We start from the raw sequence: 18,494 nt of genomic DNA, 5'->3' as shown, positions 1-18,494 counted from the left end.
TTATATTTTGATGGTTAAATCGATTTTAAATATTCAAATAATAATATATTAGGCATTACTGATAATTTTGAATAAAATACTTATAAATTAAATATGAATGTACGATCTTGATTCTAGTTAAAATATTACTAAACTCTAAATAATTATAGCATTGATAATAATTAATAGTTAACAATTATTACCGTATGGACCTTACTTACGTTGAACGTTATAGTGTACAATGGGTATTTTATACACAAAAAATATTGGATAAAAATGAAATTACATTCACATTTAAAATGTAAAACTTTTATTTATTTACAATTTAATCCTTAATTTTAATTAAAAATCATTATGTTAATAATTATTATGTTAATGTTTATAATATATTATATTGTGTATATTAAAAATTCACAAGGTATATTTGTACTTCCTTTTACTGGTACAGGTTTAGATTTTAAGTCGTCATAAAGTTCCCAATTGTTCGTATGATTTCGCTTACAGTAAGATTGATAATGTCCAATACTATGTCTTAATCTACTCATCCCGTGTCTATGTGAACATATGCCCCTCAGTTCATACTTTATGTTATTAATAGTTATCACTGGAGGCACATTTTCCAAACATACTTGCACTTGTTGCGCAACCTCTGTACTTGAATCCTTGTAGACTGCATCTTCTGAAGAATAATTAAATAACTATTTATAACTAACTAATAAATATAATAAAAAAAGTATAGTGATTTTCAAATACCTTCCCAATTAAGTAGTTCGATTAATAGATGCATCGATGAAGCGATTGGTTGAATAGTTTTTATACCTTTACATGTTATCCCGTTTTTATCGACATTATGACATGTGGTATTTTCGGTTAATAATCTTTGTTTTATTTCGTCCTCGAGTGAATTTAAATTACCATTTGTAATATGTAAAGTAATATAAGGTACAGGAATTGGACAATTAGTTGTTTTGTTACAAGTAGTGGTAGTACATTTTATATTATCTAATACAGTTGGATTTTCTACCATCAACTGTTTGAAAATATTTCCAACTGTTGTGTCGCACATTACTAATGTTGTATTATATTCTAACTGTTCAACTCTAGGTTCTAAGTTTTTTATCTATAAAAAAATGAATTACAATAATTTTAATAATTTGTGAACAATAATTGGTTATTCTTCTACATAATAGTCATTTAATCGTAGCTGGTAAATTGCATCCCGCAAAAAAGGTCATAGATATATATTGTGTACAGTGGCGTATCCAGGATTTTTTTTAGGGGGGGGCACACACTGTCTAAAAGTTTACCATATATACTACCTACTACCAAAAACAAAAAAAATAAAATAAACCAAATATTTAATGTTTTTAATGCAAATAATTTGTTTATATTTTCAGTCAGTCAGATTTAAGTTAATATATATATAAATAATAATAAATAGTAATAGTACCTAATTTAATAATAAAAACGGTTTAATCCCAGAAAAATTATAAGTTTATAAAATTATACTCAAAATAGTCAAAATTACACACAAATTATACAATTGTATAAAATTATTTTGACCAATCTATGAGTTGCAATTTTCTTGGTGCTTTTTCTGCAAAATCCTCAATAATTTCAGTTTCTGAAATGACCTCTTTTTTATTTATATTTACTAAAGCTAATCCATTTAGTCTATTTTCAGTCATTGTTGATCTTAAGTAGGTTTTCAGTCGTTTTAAGGTAGAAAAAGTACGTTCTGGCGTAGCTGTTGTAACAGGAAGAGTTGTGAATATTTGTAAAAGCAATTTAATATTAGGCACAATATTTGTACAATAAGGTAAAGTCTCAATAGCGGTTTGAGGTTTATTCACTGTGCTATTTTGTCCATCGTCTTTCCATTGATTTTGCCATATACTTAATTCAGCCTTTAATGTAACAATCGCATTTAAGGGAAGATCATTTTCGTATATTTTTGCAGCCTCCAAAATAGTTTTAGTATCATATTTATTGAAATGTGATGGGATTAACCCTTCAAGTGGAATAATTTCTCTTAACCTTTGATCAAATCGAGTCCTTAATTCACATATAATTTGGTCAATAAATGGAATGAATATAGTTATTTTGTAATAATCTTCCGGATTTGTAACATTCACATTAGCTCTTTGATTTTGTTTGCCACAAACTCGAGGTATTTTAATATCGACGTCTATTTTAGAAGCAATTTTAAGTACTTCACTAAATATATTTTTGAAATGACTATCAACATCTTTACGGATAGATTCTAAAGATTCTCGTACAGTTATAACATCATTTAGTGCTTTTGATAAGTCTTGTTGTTTACTTTGAAGAATTTGACTTAAATTTAATGTATAAGAAAAAATAAAAACTGCTACTTCTAATGAAACAAGAAAATCGCTTTTTCTGATAGCACTACCATACATCGCTGCTTTACTTGATGAATCTGATTTACTACCATTATTTTCATAGTCGTCTAAAGCTTCTATGATGTACAAAAACAATTCTTTGAATGTAATTAATGCATCATGCCTCTCAACCCAACGAGTCTCACATAATGTCTTGAGTTTATTTTTTTTTATATTATTTTTTTCATCTGACTCAATAATAGATTTAAGTTTATTGACACGTATTGCGGAAGCAGAAAAAAAAGTTGAAATTGTAGAAATAATTCCATTCATATTTTTTATTGCGGATACTTCGCATGCTTTGGATAAACACAAATTGAGAGAATGGTTAAAACAATGGGTGTAAAAAGCTAAAGGTTGCTCTTTTAGAATAAGAGCTTGAACACCATTTATTCGTCCAGACATGTTACTACCACCATCGTAACCTTGGCCTCGAATATTTTCAATATTTAAACCTATAGAAACTAGCTTTTGTTCGATCGTATTTTTAATAGCTGTACCAGTAGTTGAAACCATTTCAATAAATCCTAGAAAATCTTCTCGAATAAGCCAAGTCGTTACGTCGACATAACGAACGCAAATAGTCATTTGTTCTAGTGTGGAAACATCAGTTGTTTCGTCACAAAGTATAGAATAGTATTTGGCCATTTTTACTCTTTCAACTATTTTTTTTATAACAAGATTACCTATTACATCAATAATTTCATTTTGAATCACAGAACTAATCATTGTACAATTCTTGGATGAAGTATCAAAATGTGATAAAAGATCTTTGTCACCACTCTCTACGCGAAACGCTAGAAGTGCTCGCAAGGTACCCTGTTCACCGGACAAACAACTGTTCCTTATACTTTCTGATGCCATTGAACCACACTCTCGATGTCCTCTCAAAGATAAATTATTTTTAGCACAAAAAATAATAGTTTTGACAATGGGAATAAGTCGTTTACGGTTGTATTCAATTACTTGCTGTTTGTGTTTATTCAACAATACGTCCACAGATTTTTCAAATCCACTTTCAGTGTTACGTATGAAGTTATTCGCCTTTTGAGCTGCTAGAAGATGATATTCTTTTTTCTCGTGATTTTGTAAATCAACAATTATATTCTTATACTTGACTAACGGTTCTTTAACTAATTTACCTAAACACTAAAAACATATATCTTATTAAATAACTATAAAAATTATTAATTGGATTTACCTATTTACTTTTTACCTGATTTCCTCCGGTAGTCGAAAAAACTACACACCATTTACAATAAGCACCTTGTTTAATTACGCTATAAGCAAGCCATGGAAATGATAGTAAATATTTATACTGAAATTTTCGTTTCCGTTTACCTTCAATACTTATAGGAAAATCGTAAGAAGGTGGAGGTATATATGCATTTTTCAAGCAAGCAGTTATTTCAGAGCTATTTAAAGATCTACTAACTACAAAAGAAGCAATATCGTGCAAAATATGAGTTGTAGTTGAGGCAGAACCATGCAATTCTTTATTCTAAAATATAAACATAAATATATATTTTATATACAATCAAAATATCAAATGACATATTGTAATCATAATATACTAACATCTTCTTGGCTATTTTTTAAATTATCCGTAGTCACTGCGTCTACATTACCAATAATTGAGGACTAAACATGAATCAAATAAAATAGTAAGACTTAAGACCACTAAATTTGAATAATATATATTATAATAATACAAAATTATATTCTTACCGTGTCATTAAAATGTTCAACTTTTTTTTTCTTCGTATTGAAAATTGAATATAACATAGTTCTCTTTTCAGACATACTTATTGCTATTTAATTTATAGTTTTGAATACAAAAAAAATTACTGCTTACTGAATAATTTAATAATTTACACTATGACTAATGACTATTGACTAACTCGTAAAATAATACACATTTTACGTATTTTACGTTAACGATACGGTTGTAGATTTTCTGAATATTGATAAGTGATAACTGATTACACTATTTACACTTTACACAACGAAGATTGTGGTACGGAGACCATTAAACTGTCCATGTCACCAAAACAGCTGTGTTACTCACTGGCGCCCTTTTGAACAAGAACCACGTTAGTGAAACATGATAACAGTAATAGTGATTACTGAATAGTGAATGCTGGTATAAGAGTATTATTGTAGTATGCGTTCATTGCGTTCATGTATACGAATAAATTTAAATCTTTAAAACAGAATCTAGTAAATACGGCCAACGAGGGGGGGCCATGGCCCCCGTGGCCCCCCCCTGGATACGCCACTGATTGTGTAAATTGCGGCCTGAGTATTTATATATTTTACTTCTGAACAATGATATTCAACGTTGGTGTTGTACAGTCAAAACTTGTAAGTGTTTTTTAAAATTTAATAATAATAGTATACTATTATCTATAGATAGCTTTAAAGATCATAACCATCTAAAACTTTCAGAACAAATTATAAATCGTCAAAAACTTAATAACAATTTAAAAAGAAAAGCCGTGATGATATTTTTACTAGGCCATCTAAAATTATTCATTCTGAGTTAAATAATGCTGATGTCGAATCTTTAACTACATAAGACGTAAAATTGATTAAAAGAAATTTACACAATGCTTGAGCTTCTATACTACCAAGATTACCAACCACTTTTTTGGAATTACATAATATTTTTGACAAAATGTTATTTAAAACAAATAAAAATGAAAATTTTTTGTTAGTAAATAGCAAAGAAACAAATATAATAGGTTTCTCTACATTAAGCAATTTAAAAGTGCTATGCGATTCGGATACTATATTTGTAGATGGTACATTCAAAAGTTGTTCAAAATTATACCATCAATTATTTACTGTTCATTGTGCAATAAATCAGTCTTATTTTCCTCTCTTATGTTTCCTTTATTTAAAGAAACATTTATACATGACAAAATGTATGAATTGCAAGCAAAAAAAATTACTCAGTTAGACTACGTATGTGCGGGAATTGTCTTATAAGTTTTTACTAGTTTATTAATTCGAATTTTTATGATACTATTTTTTTCACTATACACATTTTTACTTATTTTTAATATTATATTTTTTAATTTTAAACAAAACAGCAAAACCAATATTTTTAACCATATCAATTATATTTCCAGTCCTAAGTTTGAAAAATGGGAAGTAAAATATTGATTTCGTAACCTTAATATAATTTACATAACAATTACAAATATTTAAGTAGGCAAATATATTAAAATATATCGGGGCCGCAATTTACGTATGTATCAAATATACCCGGGCCGCAATTTACATAAACAATTTTAAACGGGACGCAATTTACAGTGACCCCATTAAATGAGCAAATCAATTAACATTTTATTTTCACTATACACCATGTTATATAAAAAATGATTACCTCATTGATAAATATAATTTTAATTTAATGAAAAAAAAATTAATTAAATATATTATATAACACATTTTTTTTAATATTTCAAATAATTTAACTATAATATTAACCATGGTTTTATTATTTACTTGTACGATAAAGTTTTACCATTATTTCTGCTCTGGTAGAATATGTCTTTGCTGAAATTCCATTCTTTACTATTTCAGCTATGAACTTAAGGAACGTGTTATTTAAGCCATCAACCATAGTATTGTAATTAATACTATCACAGTATGCAACCATTAATACTGATACAGCTGAATCGAACGCACAGGTGTTACTTAGAATTGTTTTTCCGAAGTCCTTAACCACACAACTTTTTATTTCCTCAGCCCTAGAACCGTTTTTTAAAATGGGTAAATTCTTAATTTTTCTTAAATTATTCAATTGAAGGTGTCTAAGATGTGGATTTGGATTTAGATAAGAACGTGTTCTTTTTTTATTATTTGATTTTTTATTCCAGCTTTCAATACATTTATTTTCTTCTACCAAATCATCAACAAATAGGACTTCATCAGAACATCTTAAGCATATAATAGTTTTTCCACTTTGTCCTGGTCTAGTCAGTGAACACGAAGGCAATGTATGAACAGGAATGTCACAGACAGCACATTTTTTAGTTTTATCAGTTGGAATGTTACCTACTGCACATAACGAACATTTTGTGTTTATTTTATTGGAGTTGGTAGAAATACTTCCAATAAAATTGTCGATTTTTTTTTCATAACTTTCATTTAATAGCGTCTTCTGTATGTCATTTAAATTTTCTAAATTTGAAGTGCTTAAACATTTTTCAATTGAATCACACTCTATATTATTTATTTTACTCAAATAACTATTTTTGTGAGGTGGTGAATCGCCTGAATCGGAATACGTATATACATTTTTTGGAGAACTTCCTCTATCCAAATTAAATTCTTCGTAATGTGGTGAATTATTATCAATAATATCAGAATGACTATCAGGATAATATATTGGTAAATTTATTTTTTCTGTGTTAGTCTTTTCATATGGTGGTGATTTGTTTTCATCGGAATGACGAGAATTATCATATATTGGTGAACTTCGTTTATTAATTTCATTTTCGTCATAAAGTAGTAAATTGTCCTTATTGGAATGAATTTCATTATTATTTTGAATTATTGTATTTTTTGGCGATAAACTGTGATTCGACTTTAATAGTGACATACCACGGAGTGAAGTTATATGGCGTTCTAAAAACAACTCAATATCCGTAGGTAATACAATATTTTTAAATGTGACATTTTTTAATTTTTTAAAACTTGATTCAACAGCTGTTGAACTCGCAGTTTCATTTCCATAGCCGAAAATTGGAATCATTATCCCTGACCATAGAGGTACTAGTTTCATACATTTTATTATATGTGGTATTAGTTCGGGTAAATATAACGGGTTGATATTATTTCCGGTTTGTAAATACGATTTACTTTTATCAAAAATTGTTTCAGCCAATTTTTGAAATGGATTGTTTAAGTTACCCAGAGCTTCATTTAAACTTTCCTGAGACTCCGCTGAAAGCATTTTTTCGTCTATTTCGGAATTCAATATATTTTCCAATATTGTTTCATTGTCCATTAAACCAGTTGAACTAATATGAATAATTCTTTGTTTGTGCATTTCACACGGAGTTTCTTTTCCATTCGTACCATCAGTTCCATCTGTTTCATTTGTTAGTATAATGAATAAACTTAATAACAAAGAATACATATCTTCTAGAGATTGACATTTTATTAGCATACATAATGACCGTAGAATTACTTCTCGAACTCTTCTTGATACAGATTTAAGTGGCGGCTATTTAGTTATTAATTTTAAAAAGTGAGCAATATCTGTCCTTATAAAACATCTAGGAATCCAATGATTATTAGATGGTAGATTATTTATTACTAAATCAGCACAAACGTTTATATAATCTTGCAATGAAGAGTACTGAGTAAAGCATTGTACCACTGCTGAAAGTATTGCTAATGACTGATCGCATACTGTTATTTTCGGTAATGGTACATCACACTTCTTCCAATTAGCAAGCCAATTGAAAATTGCCACATTAGTATGTCTTTCACTTAGCATATTACTAATGGTAAAACTAAATTCATTTTCTTCATCATAAACTAGAGCTTCATAAAGGAATATATATTTGGTTTTTTCAGTATCATATTTTTTAAAATTTGAAACTACAGAACCAGTAGCATCTATAATAATTTGTGGACACTTAGATTCACGAACATAATTTCTATATAATTGAATTTGATCTCCAGTATGGTAGTGAAGAAAAAATGGATTAAGACCTATATCTCGAATAACGGTTTTATATTCAGTTTCAGATTTCTTATACATAAAGCGATTAATTTATCTGAATGCCTTTGATTATTTAAGCGTTGACGTCTTTTTAAATTTCTCAAGGCATGGCCAGATGGAATAATAGTTGGTTCATGATCTCCTATACAAATAAATAAATATATAATTTTTAAAAAAAATGTTCAGTTTGTGTAAAAATTATGTATTAAATTACTGATTTAAAAAGTTTCATATAATATCTCGCTAGATTTCAAACTTGCGTTAATAATATAATTTTGAAAAGTAATTTTTATATTTTTTCCTAACCCTTGCCCCTCAAAAAAATAACAAAATCATAAACCATTTATACAAATTATTTTTTTAAATTCTGAATGAAGTAATAAATGCATTGATTTTACAATGTGTTTTTACTTCAAAAATTTTCAAAACATTTTGTCTTTTTTTGAGTTATTTATAGATCACTGAAATTTTCGATTTTTCTAAGTATTTTTTTTTTAAATGTCGATAATTTAAACAGATTTTAGAACAGACTAGTACATTGTATGCGAAACTGCTCCGATATATTAGTATGATTATAGTATTAAACAATTAGGCAAAATGAGTGAAAATGAAAATAATCTTAATTTTAAAAATTTGTTTAACGAAAAAATTAAAAATATTAATTTAAGTGTAAATTCATTGGCCATAGCTAATGAAGAAAATTACAAAAAAATAATAAATGAAGTACTTGAAGCTAAACATAGGAAAAATAAGACTTCATTAGACTACAGACGTTTGAATCGCTACGATATTATAAAAGTAGGTGAAGTTAATAAATTAATATTTCCATTACACAAATCAGAAAATAATGAAGTTAAATACTATTTACATAACGACGAAATATATGATGTTATATTATATTTTATTATTTGTATTATATTTGATTTCAGTAATATGTAGTTTTATAATAATATTTTTTTTATTTGAAAAATTCTTATTTTTATAATATATTTTTAAATTTTGTGATTTGTACAATAATTGTACACTTCGGGATTTGTACAATGATTATTGTACACATCGCGAATTTTATAACACAACTTGTACAATCTAGTTACTTTGTACAGCAACATTGTACACTTCGCAATGTGTACAAAAATCACTGTACAAATCCCGAAGTGTACAATTCCGGACTTTGTATGTAACATATATATATTTTTAGCGTTTGAAGATCAAATATTGACAAAAACTCGTAAAAATCATGAATATTTGCAAATTGTTTTGTAGTTTAAATTTATAAAAAAATGTGTATAAGTACAGCTAAGAGTTTAAAATTGCATACAAGATTTTCCATAAAATTGGTTTACAATAATTTTAAAAGAACCTAATAACGTTGGCCAATCAAAAAGTTGTATACTTAGTTTAAATTTTTACGATTTCATAAAATTCAGTCTAAAATAACGATTTACTATCAAATAATATTTTGATAAAAATAAAACATAAACTTTCTTTCTCACCACCCAATTTATATTTTTTATAATCTTTTAAATTTTTAACTGTTCGAACACGGAACAATTACCGCCTAATAAGTTTTTGCTGGGACTCTACAAATGTGACGACTAGATAAGATAAAGTCCCAGCAAACTCCCCCCTCCTACGTCTGGAGAGACCAGACCGCGAGCTTGTGTCGGCCGACAAGCTTGACATATTATTCTGAGCTTTTTGTCTTTTTCCAACGTTCGAACGACACGCAACGTCGCGTTCGTTCGTTCACGTGTCCGCGAAAAACCTCGTGTGATCACGAGGTACCAGGTTTTCACTGTCACCATCACTACAAGGGACCAGAGTTGCTGTAATTCCAGGTGATATGTATAAACATTATATTGGTTTCCTCCTTGCCGTGGTCAGTGGTTGGTCAAAGTCGTACATATTGCGCACTTGATATTCGTTATTGTTATTCGTATTTTTTATTATATTCGTGCCGAACTTGAGGGCATTGTACTTAAGACCATTATTATTGTTTTTTTTTTCTTTGTCATATACAATTATTAATATATTATTATTATATTAATTCGATTCTTGTAATAAATTTGGGCGCCCGCATACTATTTCTATAATATAATATAATATAATAGAGAAATATATATATATACCGCAGGTGTTTGACACTAGATTTGTTATTATTGATATTTTGTACTTTTGCTTGGGTAACCCTAATTTCTTCCCGTTCAACCAAAAACGCGAGTCGTTGCCGCTAACCGCGATTACTAAGTAGGAGCGGAACGGCGAACATTAACTAAAGGTTGTGTTAAATCTATTACCATTGATTATAGAATGCTATTACTTATTTTAAAGCCAATATGACTTGTATAAGGCCAATATAATGTCTGTTGGCTTATATAATATATACGCATAAGTACATTTAATGATATTGTTGCGTCCGTTATGTCAACGTCGATACATATATCAACGTAGAAATAGAAATACTAATGTTTGCAAGTTAAAAGATTAAGTCTTTATTTAATACAATTAACTCGTACAAGAATACAATTTTATAAGCACAAGATGGTGTGAGTGGTGTTACGACCTGCCTCTGAAATACTGATAGACGAGACCGTGAGTGGTGTTACGACCTGCCTCTGAGCGTCTCGAATATCCCTAACCGTCTGCTGAGCTCTTGCCCTGGTCTCCCTTATATATGGTTAACCGTCAAGAGTGGTGACTGAGGAGGTGGTGACTTCCGATGACCTAAAGGAGCTCTCTAAATTAAATGTATTATTCAGTTGGGTGCCTTTCCTGCGATTTCATCGGTTCTAAGAATTACAAGACGTGTGATCAAGTCTTGATTGTCATATTAAATAGTACAATGTTAACACTATCGTTTACTCATCATTTCCGAGAAGTCCAGGACGTGTGATCATGTCTTATTCATTATATTAAATATCACGATGTGCAGGTGATCGCCATAGCCGTTCGATACTACACTGTTTGAATATGTTATTCCATCGGTATACACATCACCTCTCCGTATAATATATATGTGTAAAATAACACGGTACGTAACAATATCTTTTGTTAATATTTTTATTGAAGTAATTAATTTTACTATTACTATTGAGATAGGTTGATTAAATTTTTTCCGCAAATATTGTATTGATTATATTATTATTGTTTATAAGTACCTACATTTGATTTTTTACAATAATTTATTTGTATCATATTATATTATTGTTATTAACTTTTGAGTTATTACCATTTCACCAAAAACTAGAGTAAATAGATTTATAGTATAAATAGATAATATCTTAAAATTAATCTACATATTTCACCCAAATTTGAACTTGAAGTGTCAATAAAAAATAATTGTGATTATAAAATGCATATATATTTAAATGTTTAGTTCTAGTATCAATTTGTAATTTATAATTAAAGTAGGTACATTTAAAGTTGTAACTAGATAAAACATTATTTTTAAATAATAAAATAAGTATTCTATAATTAATAATTATAAAATGTTTTTATTTTTATTAGAATAGATAATTTTTATTTGAATTTTTTTACTTACCTGTTTTCATTAGACGCACAGCTTCATGTTCTCTATAAGTCTCGCAAGAAACTCCTTGTTCTACTATACGTGATAACGCTTTTTCAATAATAGGACCAATCATACGTCGTTTTTTTGTAACTTGGTGTGGTTCATTGAAATTCCCAACATATGTACATTGCATTAATACTCTATAATAATTAATAGTATAATTATTATTAATATTTATTTTTTACTTAAAAGTTAAAATTACCTTGCATTTTCCGGTGGTTTATCTGCAACTATTCCTTTAAAATGAGATTCGCAAACAGAACACCGCCCAACAACAGACACATAGTAGTCACCATTTGATGACACTTTCGCTCGACGAAACGAAAGGCAACATGGTAATTGGGTGTGAATCCAAAAATGTTCCGCTATTAACGGTGTCCATGTGTTTTTGGGTAAAACTTCGTACAATTTAAAACGCTGATTAGGACGTTTTTTATCAACAATATTATATTTTACTCTTTGGGGCTGTATTGTCTCCCATTCGTCAACAGAAAATGTAATTACAAATTTTTTAATTTCAAAATTATAATTAGTATCCATCTCATCAATAGACTCAGAATCTATATACAGAGTAAGTTAATTTAATTTAAAATGTATAAAATTTACAAATTAAATTTTAATGAAAATTGAACTAACCATCACTATCGTTTAAATTACTGGGTATATTATTTTCAAGTGGCATTACATTTGGTATTTTGTTCGGGGAAAATCCAAGTTTTTCTTTAATGCCGTGATATCCTTTATAAACAAATACATGTAGAGCATTTTTGGACATACGATTATTTAATTCCGAACTCATATCTTGCCATACACGGTTTGAAGCTACAACCACTTCTAACAATAAATACAACAATACACTTAATTTAGTTAAAAAATATTATTAACAACATTATTGAGTATACGTCATTTGATCGCGGTAATTTCGTCTAGCGTCAATTTGACACTATCATTCACGATTTTAAAGGCGCGTACGAGACATTGTCGAGTGTAATTTCAAAATAGATACATTTGATCACTCCTAAATTTGTCGCATAAATGCATAACCAATTTAATATGTATAAAATATGGTTATATATGTTTTAAAAATTAAAAATACATATTATAAGTGGGGTACTTGTCACAACTGGAATATTAACTATTTATAAAAAGTAAGATTAAATAAATATATAGATTAGCTTACATACAAAAACAAAACTATTATTATTTACAAAAAGTAAAATTATAAAAAACACTAATTAAAATTTACTTACTTTTTTCTCCATTCACTTCTGTAATTACTCTATCCTTAAATTTGAGTATAATACTTATAATTTCTGCAGGGCAAATAGTTGGTTTTCGGCCTCTCATTTTAAATTTAACAATAAATTATAATAAAACAATAAAATATCAAATAAATTGAAAATAATTTTCAAAAAAAACACTAAAAATCACTTATTGGAAATTAGTAACACAAATTAGTTCTATGAGATACCTAATATTATTACATACGACACTCGGGACAGTAAGAACTGAAATGGGAATGATTATTGAAAAAAATATTAAATGTCTGTATAACAATATCAAAAATAGTACTATTAATATCGATAAATACAATATAATATATGTACATAATATTATGGTATATAATAGTATTGTTCACGCAAGTTATCGAGTGCGATAACTCCAAATAGATTTTATTGCCGCCCTAATCGCGACTCCTCTTCTCTAGGGTCGATGGCCCTATTATATGCTATTTTGAAATCGATTGCCCTAAAGTAAAAACGGATTAGTAGGTCAACGGCCCTCACAATCACATATCTTTACGGAATTATAACAGCCATAAAGATTACGTACAGATATTGAAATTCATGAGATATTGCCCTATCTCAGGTGATATAGGGTCATTGGCCACTAATTTCGGATAGCATATTTTTTGGTGTTGTCGGAGACACCGGCATAAAGAATAGTGACTCCCCCGTGCGACGTTGAAATTCCCCTTTTAAATACAAAAATAATTGTAAATATAAGTTATAATAATAAATTAATTTAAATTGACTGTAATCAAAAATATAATTGTGAAAACTATTATGTATAGGTACTAAGTACTATAACATATTATTAACATAATGATTAATAAAAACATTTAAATGAGATAAACATTTATTTGATTATTTCTACTATTGCTATTGATGTGAGATGTCACTGAAATACCATTAAACAAATTGAACAAACAATTTTATCAATGAAATACATTGTTCCTGTATTAACAACATTTCCAAATGCATAATGTAATAATTTCAAGTTTAATCAAACAAACACTATATATTTTTAAGTAATCCCAATAAGCTAACGTCGTTTTTTTAGCAACATCAATATCTACCGGATGATAGTCATAAAAATTCATACAAATTCCGTACTAAATAATGGCATTGAAAAAAAAAACGAAAAAACTGAAATTTCGTGCGGGGGTGGGGCTCGGGTGACGGTTTTTTTGAGTAACCGCAATAGCGGCCGAGCGATGGTCGTACAAATTATAAAAACGGTCGTACAAATTCATACAAATTGCGTACTAAATAATAATGTAGTTAATCCTATTTATATATCATTTTTAAGTATGGGTGGGGCTGAAAACACATCACCTCAGCCCCACCCATTATTTTTATTTGATTACTAGAAAACTGTGATCGTACAAATTTTGAAAATTGTCGTACAAATTCATACAAATTACATACTAAATATTGGTAAAAAAAATTTTCAAAAATTGTAAATGGGTGGGGCCGAGGTGATGTACGTTTTATTTAGGTCGACATTAATGTCGCATTCGTAATATTAAATTATTATTCATCGAATTAGTATTTATTAGTGCATTAGGTAATTTAATTATTATTTATTATTATCCCATAGGACTATTATTATTATATATATATATAATATATACAGCGGCATAGCGCGTATTTCAACTTTTACGGGTATAACCCGTGATAGATGTTTAATTTGTCCCGTAGGTAATTACATCTTGGTCTTCGTTCGATTATTACCAATCCTTTTCATTGACTTCGCGTCATATTCACACAACGGTCAACATGGTCGAGACAGTAGAAGAAAAGGAAATCAAACGCGTCAGACGTCTTATTACTAGAGCTGACACAAAGCGCACTATTGCCGTCAAGAAAATTCGTTCAATTAACAGCCTCGCTAGACGCGCTAAAGATGATCCTAGTCTTATGGATGAACTGCATGTAGCGGCTTCGACGCTGGATGATTTGTGGAAACAATTCGAAGCAGCGGACAATGATGTGTTAGACAGTATGTTGGAAATAAATGCCGAAAATGAATATTCGGCCGAATTGCCAGCCGAAGTGCCCTCTATTATCAATGCCACAACGGCAATCGCCATGCAGGGCAATTTCAATAATTTCAAGAATGCTAAGGGTGCCCCAGGTGAACCAAAACAAGTCAGCGACGCATCATTTAAGCCATCATCTAGATTACCTGAAATCCCGTTACCGTCGTTCAATGGTGATTTTAATTACTGGCCGACGTTCCGCGATCGGTTCTCCGCTCTTGTTGGCGATAGGACTGACATACCGAAAATTGATAAAATGCAACATTTGATCGGATGTTTGCAAGGTCCTGCAGCTGATGCCATTCGCAATATTACCCGTGTCTACTGACAATTACGACCTCGCGTGGTCCACATTATCGTCTCGTTTTCACCGCCCGCGACTAGTCGCGAATGCATTGATCGACAAATTGCTCAACGCTCCGATGTCGTCGCAAGAGACGTTATCCGATCTCAATAATTTTGTATCGACCTTTTCCGAGAACATTGCGTTGTTAAATGCACTGAAAATCAAGGACCTCGGATCATTCATAGTGTTTTCCATGGCTTTTCGGTGTCTTCCGGCATCCACACGTAAATTATTCGAGTCGTCCACTCCTCCGGAGTTTCCGTCGGTGACTGAGTTGCTCACTTTCGTACAGTCCCGTGTTGCGATCTTGGAGATAGCCGGAGACCACCATAAAAGGTCCAATAATCGACCACAGTCTACATCACAAGGCAGCGCGTTCGTCAAAAAGGTTCCGTTCAAATCAACTACTACATCGTTAGTCATTTCGAAGTCGTCGAGCTCCAAGAATGACTCTTGTCCGAATTGTTGGGGAAAGCATACCATTACTGACTGTCGGAAGTTCGCGTCGTTGTCGGTCGAGGACCGAAACAACTGGGCGCGTGAAAACGGTGTGTGCTACACGTGTTTGTCGACCAATCATTGGGCCGATAAATGTCACTCAAGACTCCGCTGTGAAACTTGTTCCAGGAAACACCATACGCTGCTTCATGGGTTTTCCACACGTCACCATTCAGAGAGCACCCCATCTAGCGGTGACGCGTCCTTGTGTGCTGCATCAATGCCATCCAGAGCTGACGATTCAGCAGCTGTGCTTTTGGGCACCGCTCTCGTTCACATTCGTGACCATTGTGGCACATGGCAAACGGTCCGTGCCATCGTCGATTCCGCATCTCAAATAAGTGCCATAACTGTGTCCTGTTCTGCCCGGTTAGGACTCCGGCTGAAAAACTGGACAGCACCGATCAGTGGCCTATCCGGTACAGCAGTCGCTGATGTCCGAGGTACGGTCGATTGCGTCGTTCAACCAAGGTTCGCTAAAGAACCACAATTGAAAACAAAGGCGTGGGTACTGCCATCGATCACATCCGATATGCCGCGTCGATCTTTAGACACCAGCGTTAAGGATCGATTTGCGAATTTGGCCCTTGCCGATCCGACGTTTAATATTGCTTCTCCCGTTGATGTGCTATTGGGCGCTGACTTGTTCGCGCAAATAATAGACGGCCGTAAGGTCACCGTAGCTGCCGATCTACCCACAGCGTTCAGCTCCATCTTTGGTTGGATTCTGATCGGGCCGGTGCTTCAAACTGATGTCGACTGCCACGCATCGCTCTCTGTGTCTCTAACCGTCTCAGTTGAAAATTTGATTGAGAAATTTTGGCGTGCTGAAGAACCCGCGATGCCGCCGCCTTCGTTCACTGAGGATGGCCGATGTGAAGAAGCATTCGTAGCAGAGTACAAGCGACTGCCGTCTGGACGATTCTCCGTGTCATTACCTACACGCACAGCCCTTTCTTCATTAAACTTTCCAGGTTCCCGTGAACACGCGATTAAGCGTTTCGAAAATCTCGAAAAACGGCTATCTACAGACCCTAAATTACGAGAGTTATATTTCAATTTTATGTCTGAATACTTGACATTAGGTCATATGTCGGTGGCAAAAACGCCCGGGACATATTTTATACCACACCATGCCGTATATCGACCTGCAGATGGCGACAACAAGATCCGCGTTGTATTTGACGCATCCGCAAAAGGATCGCGAGGACCGTCACTAAACGAATGTTTACTGCAGGGTCCCAAATTGTAACAGGACATCGTCGATGTATTGACCCGTTTTCGTGTACCAAGACGAGTCTTCACGGCAGATATATGCAAGATGTATCGCCAAATATTGGTCCTACCAGAGTACCGTAAACTCCAGCACGTGTTTTGGCGGTCGTCTCCATACGAAAAGCTTATCGAGTACGAGCTCGATACCGTGACATACGGGACAAACTGTGCCCCATTTTTAGCACTTCGCGTCCTTAAGGCAATCGCGCTTAACGATTGCACTGATTGCGACGACGTTCGTGACGCGCTATTAAAGCAGACATACGTCGATGATGTGTGTGCCGGCGCGGATTCCACTACCGACGTTCTGAAACTACAATCCAACCTAATTTCAATTCTAAGTCGTGCAGGGCTAGAATTAAAAAAATGGTCCAGTAACGAACCCGACGTTTTAAACGCCGTGCCTGCCGACCATTGTGAGTTATCCACATCCGTTTGACGCCGACGATGACAGCGGAATAAAGGTACTTGGTCTTCAGTGGCGTCCGACCGACGTTTTCGTGTGCCCTTCGTCTCAATTTATTACCGGTCATCTGTACGAAAAGAGGATTGCTGTCCATGATCGCGAGGATCTACTATCCGTTAGGACTGTTCGCACCCGCAACCTTTCACGGTAAATGCATAATGCAGCGCACATGGTCGGCAAAGGTATCATGGGATGACCCTCTTCCGAATGACATCTCGCGGGACTGGAAATCGTTTGTATCGGACTTACCATCACTGAACGACTTGAAGGTGCCTCGTCATTTCAATTCCCGTCGTGGATCGCCATGTCTATTGTTAGGATTTTGTGATGCTTCCCAACACGGCTACGCTGCGGTCTTGTATATAAAAATATTAGACCATGACTCTGATTCGTCCATTTTTCTCGTCGGAACTAAAACGAAGCTGGCGCCGATTAAAAATCTATCGATCCCTAGGTTGGAACTGAACGCCGCGTTATTGCTATCTCGATGGATGAATCGAATTCGAGCAACCCTTAAATCATACCTAAATATTGTCGACTTGTACGCATGGAGTGACTCTGCTATCGTACTATCATGGTTAAAAAATCCGCACACATCATTCAAGGTATATGTCTCCAATCGCGTCCATCAAATCATTACTCTAATGCCCGACTGTCGATGGCTCCATATAAAGTCGGAAGAAAATCCCGCAGATTGCGCTTCGCGCGGCGTCTTGCCATCAGTGTTGTCCAGTCTATCCCTATATTGGCAAGGTCCCCAGTTCATACACGATGACACGAACACCTGGGACGAAACTGTACCTTCGATCCCGATACCCGATCTACCTGAGACGCGCCCCGTAGTTCTAGTGCTCAGCACCGAACAGCCATCAGAATGGTATGACAA

At 32.4% G+C, this 18,494-nt stretch overlaps 4 protein-coding genes across 5 annotated transcripts in view; 2 read left to right on the top strand and 2 right to left on the bottom strand.

The window, feature by feature from the left end:
- LOC112591532 overlaps positions 1–1,214 on the bottom strand; it is a 4,344-nt gene extending 3,130 nt beyond the window's left edge. Inside the window, exons 1-3 of the mRNA XM_025335376.1 lie at positions 1,203–1,214; positions 733–1,099; positions 420–658 (exon numbers count right to left, since the gene is read on the bottom strand). Of these exons, the coding sequence (XP_025191161.1) occupies positions 420–658; positions 733–1,099; positions 1,203–1,214 (618 nt within the window). The remainder of the gene's footprint in view (positions 1–419; positions 659–732; positions 1,100–1,202) is intronic.
- A 254-nt stretch (positions 1,215–1,468) lies between these two features.
- Positions 1,469–4,649, bottom strand: LOC112591533 (52 kDa repressor of the inhibitor of the protein kinase-like). Of its 2 annotated transcripts, XM_025335377.1 has the most exons (4): positions 4,113–4,649; positions 3,963–4,025; positions 3,601–3,885; positions 1,469–3,533 (listed from the first exon to the last, which is right to left on the bottom strand). In XM_025335377.1, the coding sequence occupies exons 1-4, from the start codon at positions 4,185–4,187 to the stop codon at positions 1,533–1,535; spliced, it is 2,424 nt and encodes an 807-aa protein (XP_025191162.1). In that variant the 5' UTR covers positions 4,188–4,649; the 3' UTR covers positions 1,469–1,532. The 2 variants fall into 2 exon arrangements, with proteins under 2 accessions (XP_025191162.1, XP_025191163.1); XM_025335378.1 differs by lacking the exon at positions 3,601–3,885.
- Positions 4,650–14,760: 10,111 nt separating this feature from the next.
- Positions 14,761–15,351, top strand: LOC112591531. The gene has a single exon (XM_025335375.1). The coding sequence runs from the start codon at positions 14,761–14,763 to the stop codon at positions 15,349–15,351; it is 591 nt and encodes a 196-aa protein (XP_025191160.1).
- Positions 15,352–15,445: 94 nt separating this feature from the next.
- On the top strand, positions 15,446–17,119 carry LOC112591530. Its single transcript, XM_025335374.1, has one exon. The coding sequence runs from the start codon at positions 15,446–15,448 to the stop codon at positions 17,117–17,119; it is 1,674 nt and encodes a 557-aa protein (XP_025191159.1).
- The last annotated feature ends 1,375 nt before the right edge of the window (positions 17,120–18,494 follow it).

The sequence above is a fragment of the Melanaphis sacchari genome, unplaced genomic scaffold, assembly GCF_002803265.2.
Source record: "Melanaphis sacchari strain LSU unplaced genomic scaffold, SCAv2.0 Contig1370_pilon_pilon, whole genome shotgun sequence".
Lineage (NCBI taxonomy): Eukaryota > Metazoa > Arthropoda > Insecta > Hemiptera > Aphididae > Melanaphis > Melanaphis sacchari.
The sequence above is the reverse complement of the archived record's forward strand: the minus strand, read 5'-3'. Positions and strand labels throughout refer to the sequence as shown.

Excerpts from the sequence above, each read along its gene's own strand:
- LOC112591530 (XM_025335374.1), top strand. The coding sequence starts at position 15,446 with ATGTCGTCGCAAGAGACGTTATCCGATCTCAATAATTTTGTATCGACC.
- LOC112591533 (XM_025335377.1), bottom strand. The coding sequence starts at position 4,187 with ATGTCTGAAAAGAGAACTATGTTATATTCAATTTTCAATACGAAGAAA. Across the intron at positions 3,886-3,962 it reads TAAAAAATAGCCAAGAAGAT|AATAAAGAATTGCATGGTTC; the intron begins GTTAGTATATTA and ends TTTATATTTTAG. Across the intron at positions 3,534-3,600 it reads CGACTACCGGAGGAAATCAG|TGTTTAGGTAAATTAGTTAA; the intron begins GTAAAAAGTAAA and ends ATATGTTTTTAG.
- LOC112591531 (XM_025335375.1), top strand. The coding sequence starts at position 14,761 with ATGGTCGAGACAGTAGAAGAAAAGGAAATCAAACGCGTCAGACGTCTT.